Consider the following 14,441-nt stretch of genomic DNA (forward strand, 5'->3'; position numbering starts at 1 on the left):
GGACAAATGGAACTGCTTTAACATCTTGGTCATTATTGCTCCATATTACATAGAAATAGAATAAGAATTGTTTGCAAATTCTATTCAGAAATCAAGATTTATGGAAGTCCTAGCCAGAGCAATCTGGTAAGAGAAAGAAGTAAAACACATCCAAATACAAAAAGAAGTGCAACTATCTCTGTTTACTGAGGATATAATTCTATTCCCAGAAAACCCTAAAGACTCTGCCAAAAGGTTCCTGAAACTGATAAAATACTTCAGTAAAGTTTCAGGATACAAAATTAATGTACAAAAATTAGTAGCATTTCTATACACAATTAATGTTCAAGCAGAAAGCCAAATCAAGAAAGTAATGCCATGTACAATAGCTATAAACACACATACACAGTACCTAGGAAGACATCTAATGAGGGAGGTGAAAAATCTCTATTAGGAGGACTGCAAAACACTGCTGAAGAAATAATAGATGTCACAAACAAATGGTAAAACATTCCATGCTCATGGATTAGAAGAATCAATATTGTTGAAATGGCCATACCACCCAAAGCAATCTACAGATTCAATGCTATTCCTATCAAACTGCTGATGTTATTTTTCTCAGAAGTAGAAAAACTATTCTAAAATGCATATGGAACCAAAAAAGAGCCCCAATGTCTGAAGCCATCCTAAGAAAAAACAACAAAGCCAGAGTCATCACATTACCCAACTTCAAACTATACTATAATGCTACAGTAACAAAAACAGCACAATACTGCTACAAAAAGAGACACATAGACCAATGGAACAGAATAGAGAACTCAGAAATAAAGTCGCAAACATATAGCCATCTGATCATTGACAAAAATAAGCAATGGAGAAAAGACTTCCTTTTCAATAATCATGCTGGAATAGCTGGCTAGCCATATGCAGAAGAATGAAATTAGACCCTTATCTGTCAACATACACAAAAATTAACTAAAGATGGATTCAAGATTTAAGTGTAAGACCTCAAACTATAAAAACTGAAGAAAAAAACCTTGGAAACACCATTCTGAACATGGCCCTTGGGAAATAATTTATGACTAAGTCCTCAAAAGCAATTGCAACAAATATAAAAATTGACAAGTGGGACCTAATTAAACTAAAGAGCTTCTGCATGGCAAAACAACAACAACAAACTATCAACAGAGTAAACAGACAACCTACAGAGTTGGCAAAAATATTTGCAAACTATGCATCCAACAAAGGAATGTCCAGAATCTCTAAGGAACTTAAACAACTGAACAAGCAAAAAGCAAATAACAACCATTAAAAATGGGCAAAATACATGAACAGACACTTCTTGGAAGAAGACATACAAGCAGCCAACAAACATATGAAAAAATGTTAATCATCACTAATCACCAGAGAAAGGCCAATCAAAACCACAGTGAGATATTATCTCACATCAGTTGGAATGGCTATCATTAAAAAGTCAAGGAACAACAGATGTTGGCAAGGCTGTGAAGGAAAGTGAATGCTTATACACTGTAGGTGGGAAAGTAAATTAGTTCAGCCATCGTGGAAAGCAGTTTGGAGATTTCTCAAACAACTTAAAACTATGATTCCACTCAGCAATTCCATATGGGGTAGATATCCAAAAGAAAATTCTACCACAATACATGTGAATTCATATGTTCATCACAGCACTATTCACAATAGCAAAGACATGGAATGAACTGAGGAGCTCATGAACAGTGAACTGGATAAAGAGTATGTGGTACATATATACTATGGAATACATAAGTCAGAAAAAATAAATAATCATGTCATTTGCAGCAACATACAGCTACAGGCCATTAACCTAAGTGAACTAACAGGGAATAGAACACCAAATACCATGTGTTCTCACTTAAGTGGGAGCTAACCACTGCGTACTCATGGACATAAAGATGGCAACAGTAGACACGAGGGACTATGGCAGTGGGTAGGTGGGGAGGGGGCAAGGGTGGAAAAAATTATTGTGTACTAAGTACCTGGATGACAAGATCAATCATACCCAAAACCTAAGCCTCACAAAATATACCCAGGTAACAAACCTGCAAATGTACCCATGAATCTAAAATAAAAGTTGAAATTATTAAATTAAAAAAAAAAAAAAGAAAGAAAAAGAAATCAAGAATTATAGGCTGGGTGCAGTGGCTCACATCCATAATCCCAGCACTTTGGGAGGCCGAGACGGGTGGATCACCTGAGGTCAGGAGTTTGAGACCAGCCTGGCCAACATGACAAAACCCTGTCTCTACTAAAAATACAAAAATTAGCCAGGTGTGGTGGCACTTGCCTGTAATCCCAGCTACTCTCCATAGGCTGAGGCAGGAGAATCACTTGAACCTATGAGGCAAAGGTTGCAGTGAACCAAAATCGTGCCACCACACTCCATCCTGGGTGACAGAGTAAGACTCCATCTTAAAAAAAAAAAAGAATTATTATACACATATAACATTCCCCCACTATATCAGCCTCTACCTCTATAAAACAGTTTAGTATTTGTTGTTTTAAATGAAGCCAGAATGAATACATATATATATATATATATATATTATAGTCACAAGATAACTGATAGCAAAATATTTATAGAAGTTTGTCATATGGCTTTAGAACTTACCAATATGCAATTTGTTAGATCAATTAATGGCTTATTTTTAAAAATGTAAAATACTTCAATCTCCATCACTCTGGTTTCTCTAGTATTTTCTCATAATTTTTTTTTTTTTTTTGAGACGGAGTTTCGCTCTTGTTACCCAGGCTGGAGTGCAATGGCGCGACCTCGGCTCACCGCAACCTCCGCCTCCTGGGTTCAGGCAATTCTCCTGCCTCAGCCTCCTGAGTAGCTGGGATTACAGGCATGCGCCACCATGCCCAGCTAATTTTTTGTAGCTTTAGTAGAGACGGGGTTTCACCGTGTTGACCAGGATGGTCTCGATCTCTTGACCTCGTGATCCACCCGCCTCGGCCTCCCAAAGTGCTGGGATTACAGGCTTGAGCCACCGCACCCGGCTATTCTCATAATTTTTTAAAGGACACTGACATTGCTTTTGAGCTGACATCAAAATATGTCTCTGGAAATCTGATATATCATTTAGTTGGACTTTAAGATATGAATGCATTTTAATTAAGGAATGTCCCCTCATATTTCAATATGCTCTATTAGGATTTTGCTCCTATTTTCCTTTAAATCATAACTCGTTTTTAAAAATAAAAGAAACTCAGCAAGCAATATAGCTTTTTTTAGTTTAACTCTTAGCACAGCTGTTCCCAAAGGGTGATCTCCTGACAGGCAATATAAATATCACCTGGAAATCTGTAGAAATGCAAATAATCAGGCCCCACCCCTGACCTACTGCATTAGAACGTCTGGAAGTAGATGACACCCACCAATCTGAATTTTAAAAGCCCTACAGATTATTCTGATGCAAGTTAAAGTTTAAAGATCTACCATGTTGCATTAGAATTATGCTGAAATTTATGATGTTACTGTAAGGTTTTCAAGTAAAACATTCTAATTGTATTTTGTAGTTACTGCATTTTATGCTTTTACGACATATTTGATAAAAGAAAAATTGGAAAAAAATAATAATGAAGAAGCAGTTAATATAATTATAGTGTAACAAGTCACAAAATCAACCAAATAATCAACTATAGTGTGTATTTTCTTTAGCACTTTTATGGGCTCTGAAGGTCATATGGAAGAAGTTGAAATTACGATCTATGCTGCCTCAAGGGCACTAACATGAAATTAGTAAGCATTTCTTTTTGGACAAGAAGCGTGCATTAAACAAGCAGTGGACATCATTATATAATGTGCTTTTTTATGACTTAACCTATAAGGGCTTTTGAGGTTAAAAGGAGGGAGGCAATATATACAGTAGAGGAATCATTTAAAAAGGTCAATAGCAGGCATTTGATTTCAGTCTAAAATGTAGCTACAACTTTATTTGGTAGCTAGACTGGGACATTTCAACTTAGAAGTGGGAAGTACAGAAACAATAGAAGATCTCAGTAAAATTGAGGGGGGAAAACATTGTGGATTTTAGTATCGTGTTGATGTGCAAACAGTGTTAAAATTTAAGTTAGAGCTGTTAACCTTATAGCTGTAATTAAGATAAGATTTTTGGATACTTCTGTTAGATCTACAATTGTCTGAAAATGATTTGTGCCATGGAGTTTGTGTGTGTGTGTAAGGATGAGGGCATTGTCTATGTATCAAAATGTTTTATTTCCGGGGAAAGGATTTCTAAGCTTTTATTCTGGTTTCAGAGAAGCCTAAGACTCTTACCCATGTATACAGACCAGTGGTATGATGTTTGAAACCTTAAAGATTTTAAGGCTATCCTATTTTGAGAGTTCATAAAAGACCAGTTTCAAGACGTGCAATGAATATATCTAGGCAGTAGAAAACAGATGTAGTTCTCTGTTGATGACATTTTATTTAAAGATCACCATAGTACTTTTTCTAAGAATAATGATAATGAATCAATTTGGAGAGAATTAAATTATAAGCTTTGTGAAATTGAAGGCTTTAAAAGGTTTCTCATTTGGGAATTCCCTATTTTTTTATTAACACCCTGGCAAGAAAATATTTAGGCAACAGAAACAAATACAGCTTTTTGTCAAGGAAATTTTCTTTGAGGGAGCTTACAATAGTTCTCTATATTAATGACAAAAAATAGGGCAACTTGCAAAGAAGTTAGTAAGCTAAGTAAGCATTATGTCTTTAGCAAAGCTTATCATTTGCATATTTCTTATCTCTTGATTAAGAAGACTCTTGCAGCCAACCTTTTAAAGGCTTCCTTTACCTCTCTGTTCCTAAGTGTATATATAAGGGGATTCAGCATGGGTGCAATGATTCCATAGAAGAGAGAAACCATCTTTCCCCGGTCCTTGGAGCTGGGTGAAGGTGGTTGCAGGTACATGGAGGTAGCTGTACCGTAAAAAAGTGACACCACAATTAGATGGGAGCCACATGTCCCAAATGCCTTTCGTCTACCTTCAGCAGACTGGATTCTCAACACTGCCCGGACTATAAATGCATACGATATAAGGACGAGTATCACGGGTATTAGAAGGAATAGCACACTGACGAGGAATAGTTCGGCCTCATTTGCTGTTGTGTCAACACAGGACAACTTGAGCAGTGCAGGGACTTCACAGAAGAAGTGATCCACTTCTCTGTGACCACACAGTGGCATCTGAAGTGTCCAGGTGGACTGCAATACTGAATTACTGAAGCCACTAATCCAGGATGCAGCTGCCAACTGGAGGCAGAGCCTCTGGTGCATGATAACTGAGTAATGGAGAGGCCGACAAATAGCTACAAACCTATCAAAGGACATGACGGCCAGGAGAAGACATTCAGTGGAACCCAATGCCAGGAAAATGAAAAGCTGGGCCACACAGCCACCATAACTGATTACTTTCCTGATGTTGCATATGTTTACCAGCATTTGTGGAACTGTACTTGTGGTATAGCAAAGATCCAGGAGTGAGAGATTGCTAAGAAAAAAGTACATAGGGGTGTGGAGTTTGAAATCCAGATGTGACACAAGAATTATTGTCAGATTGCCAAAGATCGTCAAGATATAGGAAAACAGGAACATCACAAAGAGTGGAAGCTCTAGCCATGGTCGATCTGAGAACCCTAACAGAATGAACTCCTGTGGGACACTCTCATTTATCCAATTCATGCTAAATGGTTCAACTCTTCGTTCTCTGAAATATGAGAAGTCAGGAGGTTAATAAACACATTTATTGATTATGTCAGCTATAATCATTTTGCTAGCAATTTACATAAATTTACAGATTGATCATACTAATAATTTGAAAAAACTACTGATAAAGATATAAATATTTATCTAAGTGTTTCAAAAGCGTTTATATATTTGTAACACCATATTAGCAAAGTGAATTTCAAGAATCTTAAGCCACATTTTCAGTTTCCAGATTCACATAATGTATCCTTTGATATTTTACTGTTTGTAAATGTATTTTTCATGTTCTTCCTACCTAAATATCTACTGTGAGATGGATGTAGATACAGTTACCTGCCATTTGAATTCATTCTAATTTCTCCTCAATGCCAGTGAGATTCCTGATTGTGGGAATCAGTTAAAATTAATTAAAGCCACCTCCTATTACTCCCCTACTTTCAAAAACAGCCATGTAGACTGTATCTAGTAAGTTATCCAGACACAATTTAAGGAGATGTATCCTTTTTGTTTTGGAAGCTCACTGAATTTGTATAGATTCCTTAATAATAATGATATTTGAGGTTGACAGGCCTGGGCTCATGTCCCTACCCTCCCTAATCAGTTACATTCATTATATTGGAATGTTTCTAACCCTTTGGTCTCCACACTTCTCATTTGTAAAATGAAGATAATATAGTGGTCCCCCTTTATCCATAGGGGATACATTCCAAGACCCCTAGTGGATAGATACCTGAAACTGTGGATAGTAGCAACCCCTATATATACTATTTTTTAAAATATATACACAACTATAATAAGGTTTAATTTATAAGTTTGGCACAGTAAGAGATTAAGAACAGTAACTAATAAAATGGAACAATTATAACAGCTTAACACCCCCATGTGTTGTAATAAACTTTATGTGAATGTGGTGTCCTCTCTTTTTTTCTCTCTCAAAACACCTTATTCTCACCCCTCTTGCGTTCTGCCGATCTGATGACCGAGATGGCTACTAATTGACTAACAGGCAGGTGGATGCTCTAAATCAAGTTTGTCCAAACAGGCCCATGGGCTGCATGCGGCCCAGGATGGCTCTGAATGTGGACCAACACAAATTTGTAAACTTTCTTAAAACATCATGAGATTTTTTGTGATTAAAAAAAAAATCAGCTATTGTTAGTGTTGCTGTATTTTATGTGAGGCCCAAGACAATTCTTCTTCCAATGTGACCCAGGGAAGCCAAAAGTTTGGACACCCCTGCTCTAAACAATAAGATGATTCCCACGACCGGGCGGGACAACACAAGACTTCATCAGGCTATTCAGAATGGCGTGAATTTAAACCTTATGAATTGTTCAATTCTGGAATTTTCCTTTTAATATTTGCAGACCATGGCTGACTGTGGGTAGCTGAAATTGTACAAAGCAAAATCACAGAGAAGGGAGATCTACTGTAATGTTTTTCTAAGTTGTCTTGATGTGAAGTATAAATGATGTGAGGTATAAACACACACGCCTACCCTAGACTCATGCCTTTAGAAATGGAGAAGAGTGGATGAAAGGAAACTGTAGAGATGCAAGGTCTGAGGTGCCCAGAGAGGAATTACTTATGATTTTAGGATTTTACATTTCTTAGGGTTACCAGTGAAAATGACTCTGCCTGTTAAAATCAACATCTGATTAACTCTAACGACAGGAAGTCATAGTAAGCATCTGATGTGAGTATAAATGTGGTCTTGAGTGTAAATTGCCTGCCATAGTGCCTGGCACACGGATGCACAGCTGTGTCAGAGAAACTACAACAGTTCTGCAGCAACTCTGAGAAGCTTTGAGTAGCGGTAATTTAGCCCCATAAATTTCCTGGAGGGACTAATATGTCAACTCTGCCAGCTAAACATGTATTCATCCCCCCAAAAATCTTAATGGGACACTTAATAATTGTATTGTTTTATCAATGTTAGAATATTTGTTTTTCAATTTCGTTCATGTTCAGCATAATGTTAGCAATGTGAATTTTAATTTTCTACTTATTTTAGAACCATTAGCTTCCTAAAAAATGTCTCCTCACTCTCACCTGAAAAGGAAATTGAGATTTGTAGTCAGATATGGATATGAAATGATATTCAAAAGTATTTTTAAGTCAAAAAATGAAGTTATTGAACATTTGTATAGCATGATTCCATCAGTTTAAGAAAGGAATATAATATTAGTATAATATTAATATTAATATATAAATTAAAAGCTACTTTTGAATAATATAAAAGAAACTATTACCCCTCAGAAATCAAAATGGGGATGACTAAAGCAGACTTTACTTATAAATTTACCTATTTTTGTTCAAGTTTTTAATAAGCAGGCATTACTTTTATATTTTTTAATGACCCTGCTGACCAATTTATTCTCTGTATTCTACTTTCAGACTAGCATGGCTTTAGTTAAGACTTTGATCCCCATGAGGATGAAAATATTATAAGAAATTAAATTTTTTAGCTCTCTTGATAATTCCTTAAAATTCAGTCTGAATGTACTTTTTTTTTTTTTTTAATTTTTGGGACGGAGTCTTGCTCTTGTCACCCACGCTGGAGTGCAGTGGCGCAATCTCGGCTCACTGCAACCTCTACCTCCCAGGTTCAACGATTCTCCTACCTCAGCCTCCTGAGTAGCTGGAACTATAGGTGCCCACCACCAAGGCCCTGGCTAATTTTTGTATATTTAGTAGAGGCTGCCATGTTGGCCAGGCTGATCTCGAACTCCTGACCTCGTGATCCGCCTGTCTCGGCCTCCCAAAGTGCTCGGATTACAGGCTTGAGCCACCGTGCCTGACTGTACAAAGAGTTTTTAAAGCACGGATTGTAGGAGCATTTTGTATCTTACTAGTTATATATATATATATATATATATATATATATATATGTCCAAGGAATGCAGGAATCAGAGAAAACAAGACAAATGGCCTCAGTTAAAGAGAGATTTCATACATGTCAATATTTTTGAGGTGCACACATGTTGAAGAGATCCCCTCAAACCCATCATATTGGGATGGCTGAAATGCTCAAGTTATTTCAGCACTGCTGAATGTACCCCTGCTGTCCTGACACAGTCACTACCAGAGTCACTCCTATTCTCAGACACATTCCTGCTTGGATAAATCATAAGGTCTCCCTTCATTTATTGCTCGGGAGGTATCTCACTGTTAAAGACACTGTATGTGCTTTCTCCTTTAACATGGGTCGGTGGTCCTTCCTTCCTGACCAGGCCCTCTGTCTGACTTTCCTCCTTAGAACTCAGCCAAGAGACTGCCTCACCAAAAAGCCCTCTCACTGAGGATTACAGGAGAGAATCAGTTAACTCTTTTTAAACTAGGTGACAGCCTCACTCTGAGATTCAGTCCTCACAAAAGAAATAAACTGCTTCATCATTAATATATTTGCGTATCCATTTATGTAATATCCTCTCACTTTCTGGAGTAAGGGCACAAGGAGGCAGAAATATTTATCACTCTAGTAGGAAGCCCTGCAGCTGAATAACAATGATGCAGCCAGAAAGCAGTGAGGGGAGGAAGCTGGAGATTTCAGAGCACTGAATTCTCGCGTTCTGTCTTACTCATCTTTGCACACTTTCTCATCTTCTGCACACACTGTTACCTCAAATATTTATCCACTCTTAAAAGGATATCTTTAAATAAATGTGGTATCCTTTTGTATTTCAGACAGTTTAAGTAATTTAAATTCTGATTTATGTCCCTAATTTTAGGATTAAAGTGTTTGTTGACAACTAAAAAGCAAAACAAAACAAAAACTAGGAAGTCCTTATCTGCATCATTAAGATTATATCCGATAGGCTACTGAGTATTTAACTGTTAACACCTGCTCCAATTGCTTGCAATTGTGGCTAATATCTTAAAGGTGATAGATTTCTCTGTTCTCCAATAAAATCACATTGCCAGCATCTCTAGATACAATTATTCTCATTTTGAATAGTAAACATTCAACTGACTAGCAAAACAAAACATTTGAATTATGTGAAATACCTAGCAGATCGGAAAGAGCATAGCAGTCATTTGGATTAAAACAGAAGTTAATGCAAGAGAATTTTAGAAAGCTGCTGAGGGAGACTTTACAGATTTTATCTGTGATCACGTTAAGATATTTTAACCCCTAGTTTAGAATACTTGCCTAGATGAATACACAACCTTACCTCCTTTCTTACCTGTGTATTGGTTGACCTTATATCTTTCATCTCCCTCTTGAATTTTTTCATTATATGTTTTTTAACATTAAAAAAGATGAGGTTCAACAGAGTCTTGGAAGCATCCTTTTAAATTGCACTGTGGAATAAACATCAAGACAAGAGAGGCAACAAGAGTTTTGGTCCCAAACCTGCCAGCAGAAGTTAGTGTATAATTGGGTGAGTTAGTTAATAGCTTTGGGTGTCAGTTTTATTTTCTGTAACATTATAGGGTTGCTACTTTCCTTACAGCATAAAAACTATTTACTTCTATGCTTTCTTAAAGTTTCTCATATCTCTGAGAGATAGATTTCCAAATACTGTCTTTTTGCTGGAGTATAAGAATGAATCATAGGACCATTTTTTTCCACATAGTTCATACACTGTACAAGGAAGTTTGTAAAATAAAAAATTCCGGTTTATAAAAGATTAATTTTGTATGAATTTATATGCTCAAAGGTATTACTTTCCCCAAATCCTAGGGCTTGTAAGCAGCAAACTGAAAATTAGAACCAAAGACTGACCTGCTCTAAAGTTCATATTTCCCACAGAGATTATGAATATGTTCAAAATAACATTATAACAATAAAGAGCATAGAAGATGAAGCTAAGTCAGATTTTTCCAGCAGGTAATTTGGTTTTTGCTGAGATTTGAACTACAAATGGACTATAACCTGAATGCTTAGAACACTCAAATTTTAATGTAATTTTATTTCATAATTTTTAGATATGTATTCTACTTACCTCCATTATAAGCTGTAGAGATAGATTAATTTATTTATTTTTTTTGTCTAAGAAGCCTTGAGTTCAAAGAGGCCTAAAGTGCACAGATACGTCTTCATATGGTTAGTTGCATACAAATGATTTCATGAAATTTTTTTCACTTAATTCCACTCAATATGCAGCAAGTCATGAAGTCTCTACTCAGAGTTAACTAGAGAATAATAAGAATGAAATATTGCAGATGATCAGAATGTGGCGTGCAGCATCACATCACTTGGAATTTAGGGTGTCAGCTGCTATTTTCAGAGACTTTTTCTAGTCAGTTTTGTAAAATCAGTAAAAGAATTTTCTCTATTGATTTTAGTGTTTTTTTGGTCTCTGGCAGAAATCTGAATCACTGAATTGCAAAACTCTTCCTCCACAGTTTATAGTAGTTAACAGCATACCCAGAGGGAGGAGAGAGGAAGGAGGTCTCTATGAAGCGATGTTCCTCTTTCGAAACTGATTTGTTAAGCAAAATCTTTTCTCTAGAGACTGAATTCTCAACATTTTGTAATGCAAAAGGAATGACAATGGGGACTAAAATACTTCTTTATCAAAGAAAAATTGAATTTTGTGCTATTGAATTGCAGTTCGTTTTCTTCTGTAAACTATTTCATGAGTTCCTAAAGCCAATTAATTACTTCTATCAGGAAAGAAGCCTTCATTTTTGTTATTATTATTTTTAAAATCACAACTGCACATGCCAAGGGAAGAAATTTTTTATTTTGTGTGTAAAATCTCATAAGACACAATCCAAGGTCATGTTCCTAAACCTTTGATTTCTATGTCAGAAAATAAGCTACCATTTATCTCAAGAAAATAGCTTACTGATTTGATTTATGGTATATTTTACATAAAATGGATTTTGAAAAACTTAATGTACACCCAATATATGTACTATATATTTTCTTTCATGGATTTTGAGTTTTCAGTCTTAGTTTCTAAGGTCTTCGGTTCAGAAAAGTATCTGGCCCCTTAAATTGCCTGGTTTAAAGTTTATATATAGTACAGTATTTAATCCAACCATAATGTAATATATTTTTATTATTTATATTCTGTAATATGCAGATTCATTTAAATTTCTTTTTTAGATGGATAAAATTAGAAGACATATATTTATAATTATAGAAAAAATATTTGGTATCTATTAAATCAAAAAAACTTTTAACACTTTTGAAAAAAATTACTACCAATAGCTCAATAGGAAAAAAAAATTACATAGGCAGTTTAGAGAATAGCACATTCAAATTATCAATAGAATAAGGAAATATGACCAAGTGATCAAATATAGAAATTTTTTTTTTTAGTTCAACATCTCCTTCTTAGAGAAGGATATATTAAAGTAATGATGATAAAGCTCTCTGTATTCACCAGATCAGAAACAAAAGGATACATGAATTTTATTGCTAAAGTGGATGAAAGAAGAAAGTTACTCACAGATTACTGGTGGATATTTAAAGTGTTATAGGCTTTCTGGTGAAAAATTACGGCAATAGTTTCTTATAAACTACATATATTCTCAATCTAGCACTGTTACTCCTGGGAATCTCTCCCAGGGAAGGGAAGCTAACAATATGTGAGGACACATGGGCAATAATGTTTATTGTAGAGATATTTTAATGACCAAAGACAGAGAAAAATGTGGTTTTTGGTAGGCAATTTTCTGAATAATTAATGTATTCACTGAATAGAATAATATGCATCCATCTAACATAGGGAACTATAGGTCTAACAGATGGCTTGGAGATATTTTCCTGGGGTATTGCTGAGTGAGCAAAATAAAGAAGCAAAAAAGGTACAAAACATGGTCCCAGTTTTATAAAATAATTATTTACAGCACCCTAAATATGATTTTCTGAATTATGTGTCTGTGTGAGATTACATAACAAAATACTTTTGTCTTTTTTTCCAGAATAATAAGAAAGGCTACTTCTTAGATCATTAACAAGAATAACTTGGAGAGAGGCAGACAGCAGTTATCAGGAGGAGGAGGAGGGTGAGGAGGAGAAAGAGGCAGATGGGATGTGAAGTAAAACTGGAAAGAAAAAGAAATTAAGACTTCACATATATTTGATTTTTTTTAAATGTAACAGTAGTGGTTACCCCTGAATAGAAGACCAGGAATGAGGGTGAAGATGATGAGGGGAAAATTTGTACTGGTGTGTGAATTTTGTTTTTCACAATATTTTCTAAAGGGTTGTAATTATTTATTTATTTATTTATTTATGGAGACAGAGTCTTGCTTTGTCATGCAGGCTGGAGTGCAGTGGTACAACCTGTGCTCACTGCAATCTCCACCCCCCAGGTTCCTTTCTCAGCCTCCTGAATAGCTGGAACTACCGGTGTGTGACACTGCACCTGGCTAGTTTTTTTGCATTTTTAGTAGAGACAGGGTTTCACCATATTTTCCAGGCTGGTCTCGAACTTCTGACCTCAAGTGATCCACCCACCGCATCCTCCCAAAGTGCTGAGATTACAGGTGTGAGCCACTGAGGTTGGCCAAGAGCTTGTAATTTAAATAACAAATAAACAAAAGTATAGTTTGAAAACAACTAAGCAAGAAAATATGAATATAAATATTCTGTAGAATGAACAAATTATGCATAAATGGGAATTATTCAAAAGTTCTTACACTTACAAGTTATCAAGTGATGCCCACTTATGCAAGTTCTGGAAGTAGGGAAGGATCCCCTGCGTTTACTGTTATTAGCCAGACATGCGCTGTCTGTTCAAAGGATTCTCTCACTCGGTATTCATAAGTGCCCTCTGAGAGAGCAAGTCGCTATTTTCATTCTACAGATGTAGAAACTGAGGCTTAGGGTGATTAAAATGGAATGTGTCAGGAAACTGGTGACATAATGTGGTTGTTACACTTTTATTTATTTTTTGTATTTTTGTTGTTTCTTTTTTTTCATGCCTCCCTTCTTACCACTGGGACTTATGTTTCAGAAATTTACTTATTAGCATCTTAAAATAGAATATATATTGAATATTAGAACTGAATTCTACAAGTAGCCAGGGTGGCAAAGCGTTTTCTGTAAGATAAATATTATAAAAGCATGAAAGACTGGATATAATAACTTTCCTAGGAGAAATGGAAATGGGATAAGGACCAAATTTTACTAAAGTTTAAAACGAACCTTTAGTACTGGAGTCCAAAGAGAGTGGTAGTATTCTAAGAAATCAAAGGGAATGTTGAAGCTTTCTCCAAATAAGGCTAGTCCAACAATAACTTCCTCAACTAATTCCATGTTGCCGTAAGAAATCTAAGAAAAACAAAACCTGCAATACAAAGAATCAAGTCCTGTTTTACAATTCTCTCTCTATATATATGTGTGTGTGTCTATGTGTGTATATGTATATATGTGTGTGTGTATATGTGTGTATATATGTGTGTATCTAGATGTGTGTATGTATACACACACACACACACACACACACACACACACACATATATATGTATGTGTATGTGTACATTTTTTGAAGCATTTGTGCATTTGGACCTGATGCCCACTGCTCCTAAAGTTTTCAAAGTGTATATCCTCCAAACAAGAATATTCTCCATTTCCAGCATAACCATCACAATTAGGAAACAGGATTGCATACCACCATCTAATCTACACATCGCATTTAAATTTTGTCAGTTGTCTTAGGGGTGCCCTTCATAATCACCCTTTTCCTTTTGTCTAGGATCCAACTCAGAGTTCAATGATGCATTTCATTGTGATGTCTCTTTAGTTTC

General features: G+C 35.7%; 1 protein-coding gene across 1 annotated transcript; it reads right to left on the reverse strand.

The window, feature by feature from the left end:
- Window positions 1–3,027: 3,027 nt before the first annotated feature.
- On the reverse strand, window positions 3,028–14,052 carry LOC116544209 (olfactory receptor 2B2). The gene is made up of 3 exons (XM_032270383.1): window positions 13,840–14,052; window positions 9,917–10,034; window positions 3,028–5,730 (listed from the first exon to the last, which is right to left on the reverse strand). The coding sequence occupies exon 3, from the start codon at window positions 5,703–5,705 to the stop codon at window positions 4,764–4,766; it is 942 nt and encodes a 313-aa protein (XP_032126274.1). The 5' UTR covers window positions 5,706–5,730; window positions 9,917–10,034; window positions 13,840–14,052; the 3' UTR covers window positions 3,028–4,763.
- Between the last annotated feature and the right edge of the window lie 389 nt (window positions 14,053–14,441).

The sequence above is a fragment of the Sapajus apella genome, unplaced genomic scaffold (genome assembly GCF_009761245.1).
Source record: "Sapajus apella isolate SASKATOON/1434 unplaced genomic scaffold, GSC_monkey_1.0 scaffold210, whole genome shotgun sequence".
Lineage (NCBI taxonomy): Eukaryota > Metazoa > Chordata > Mammalia > Primates > Cebidae > Sapajus > Sapajus apella.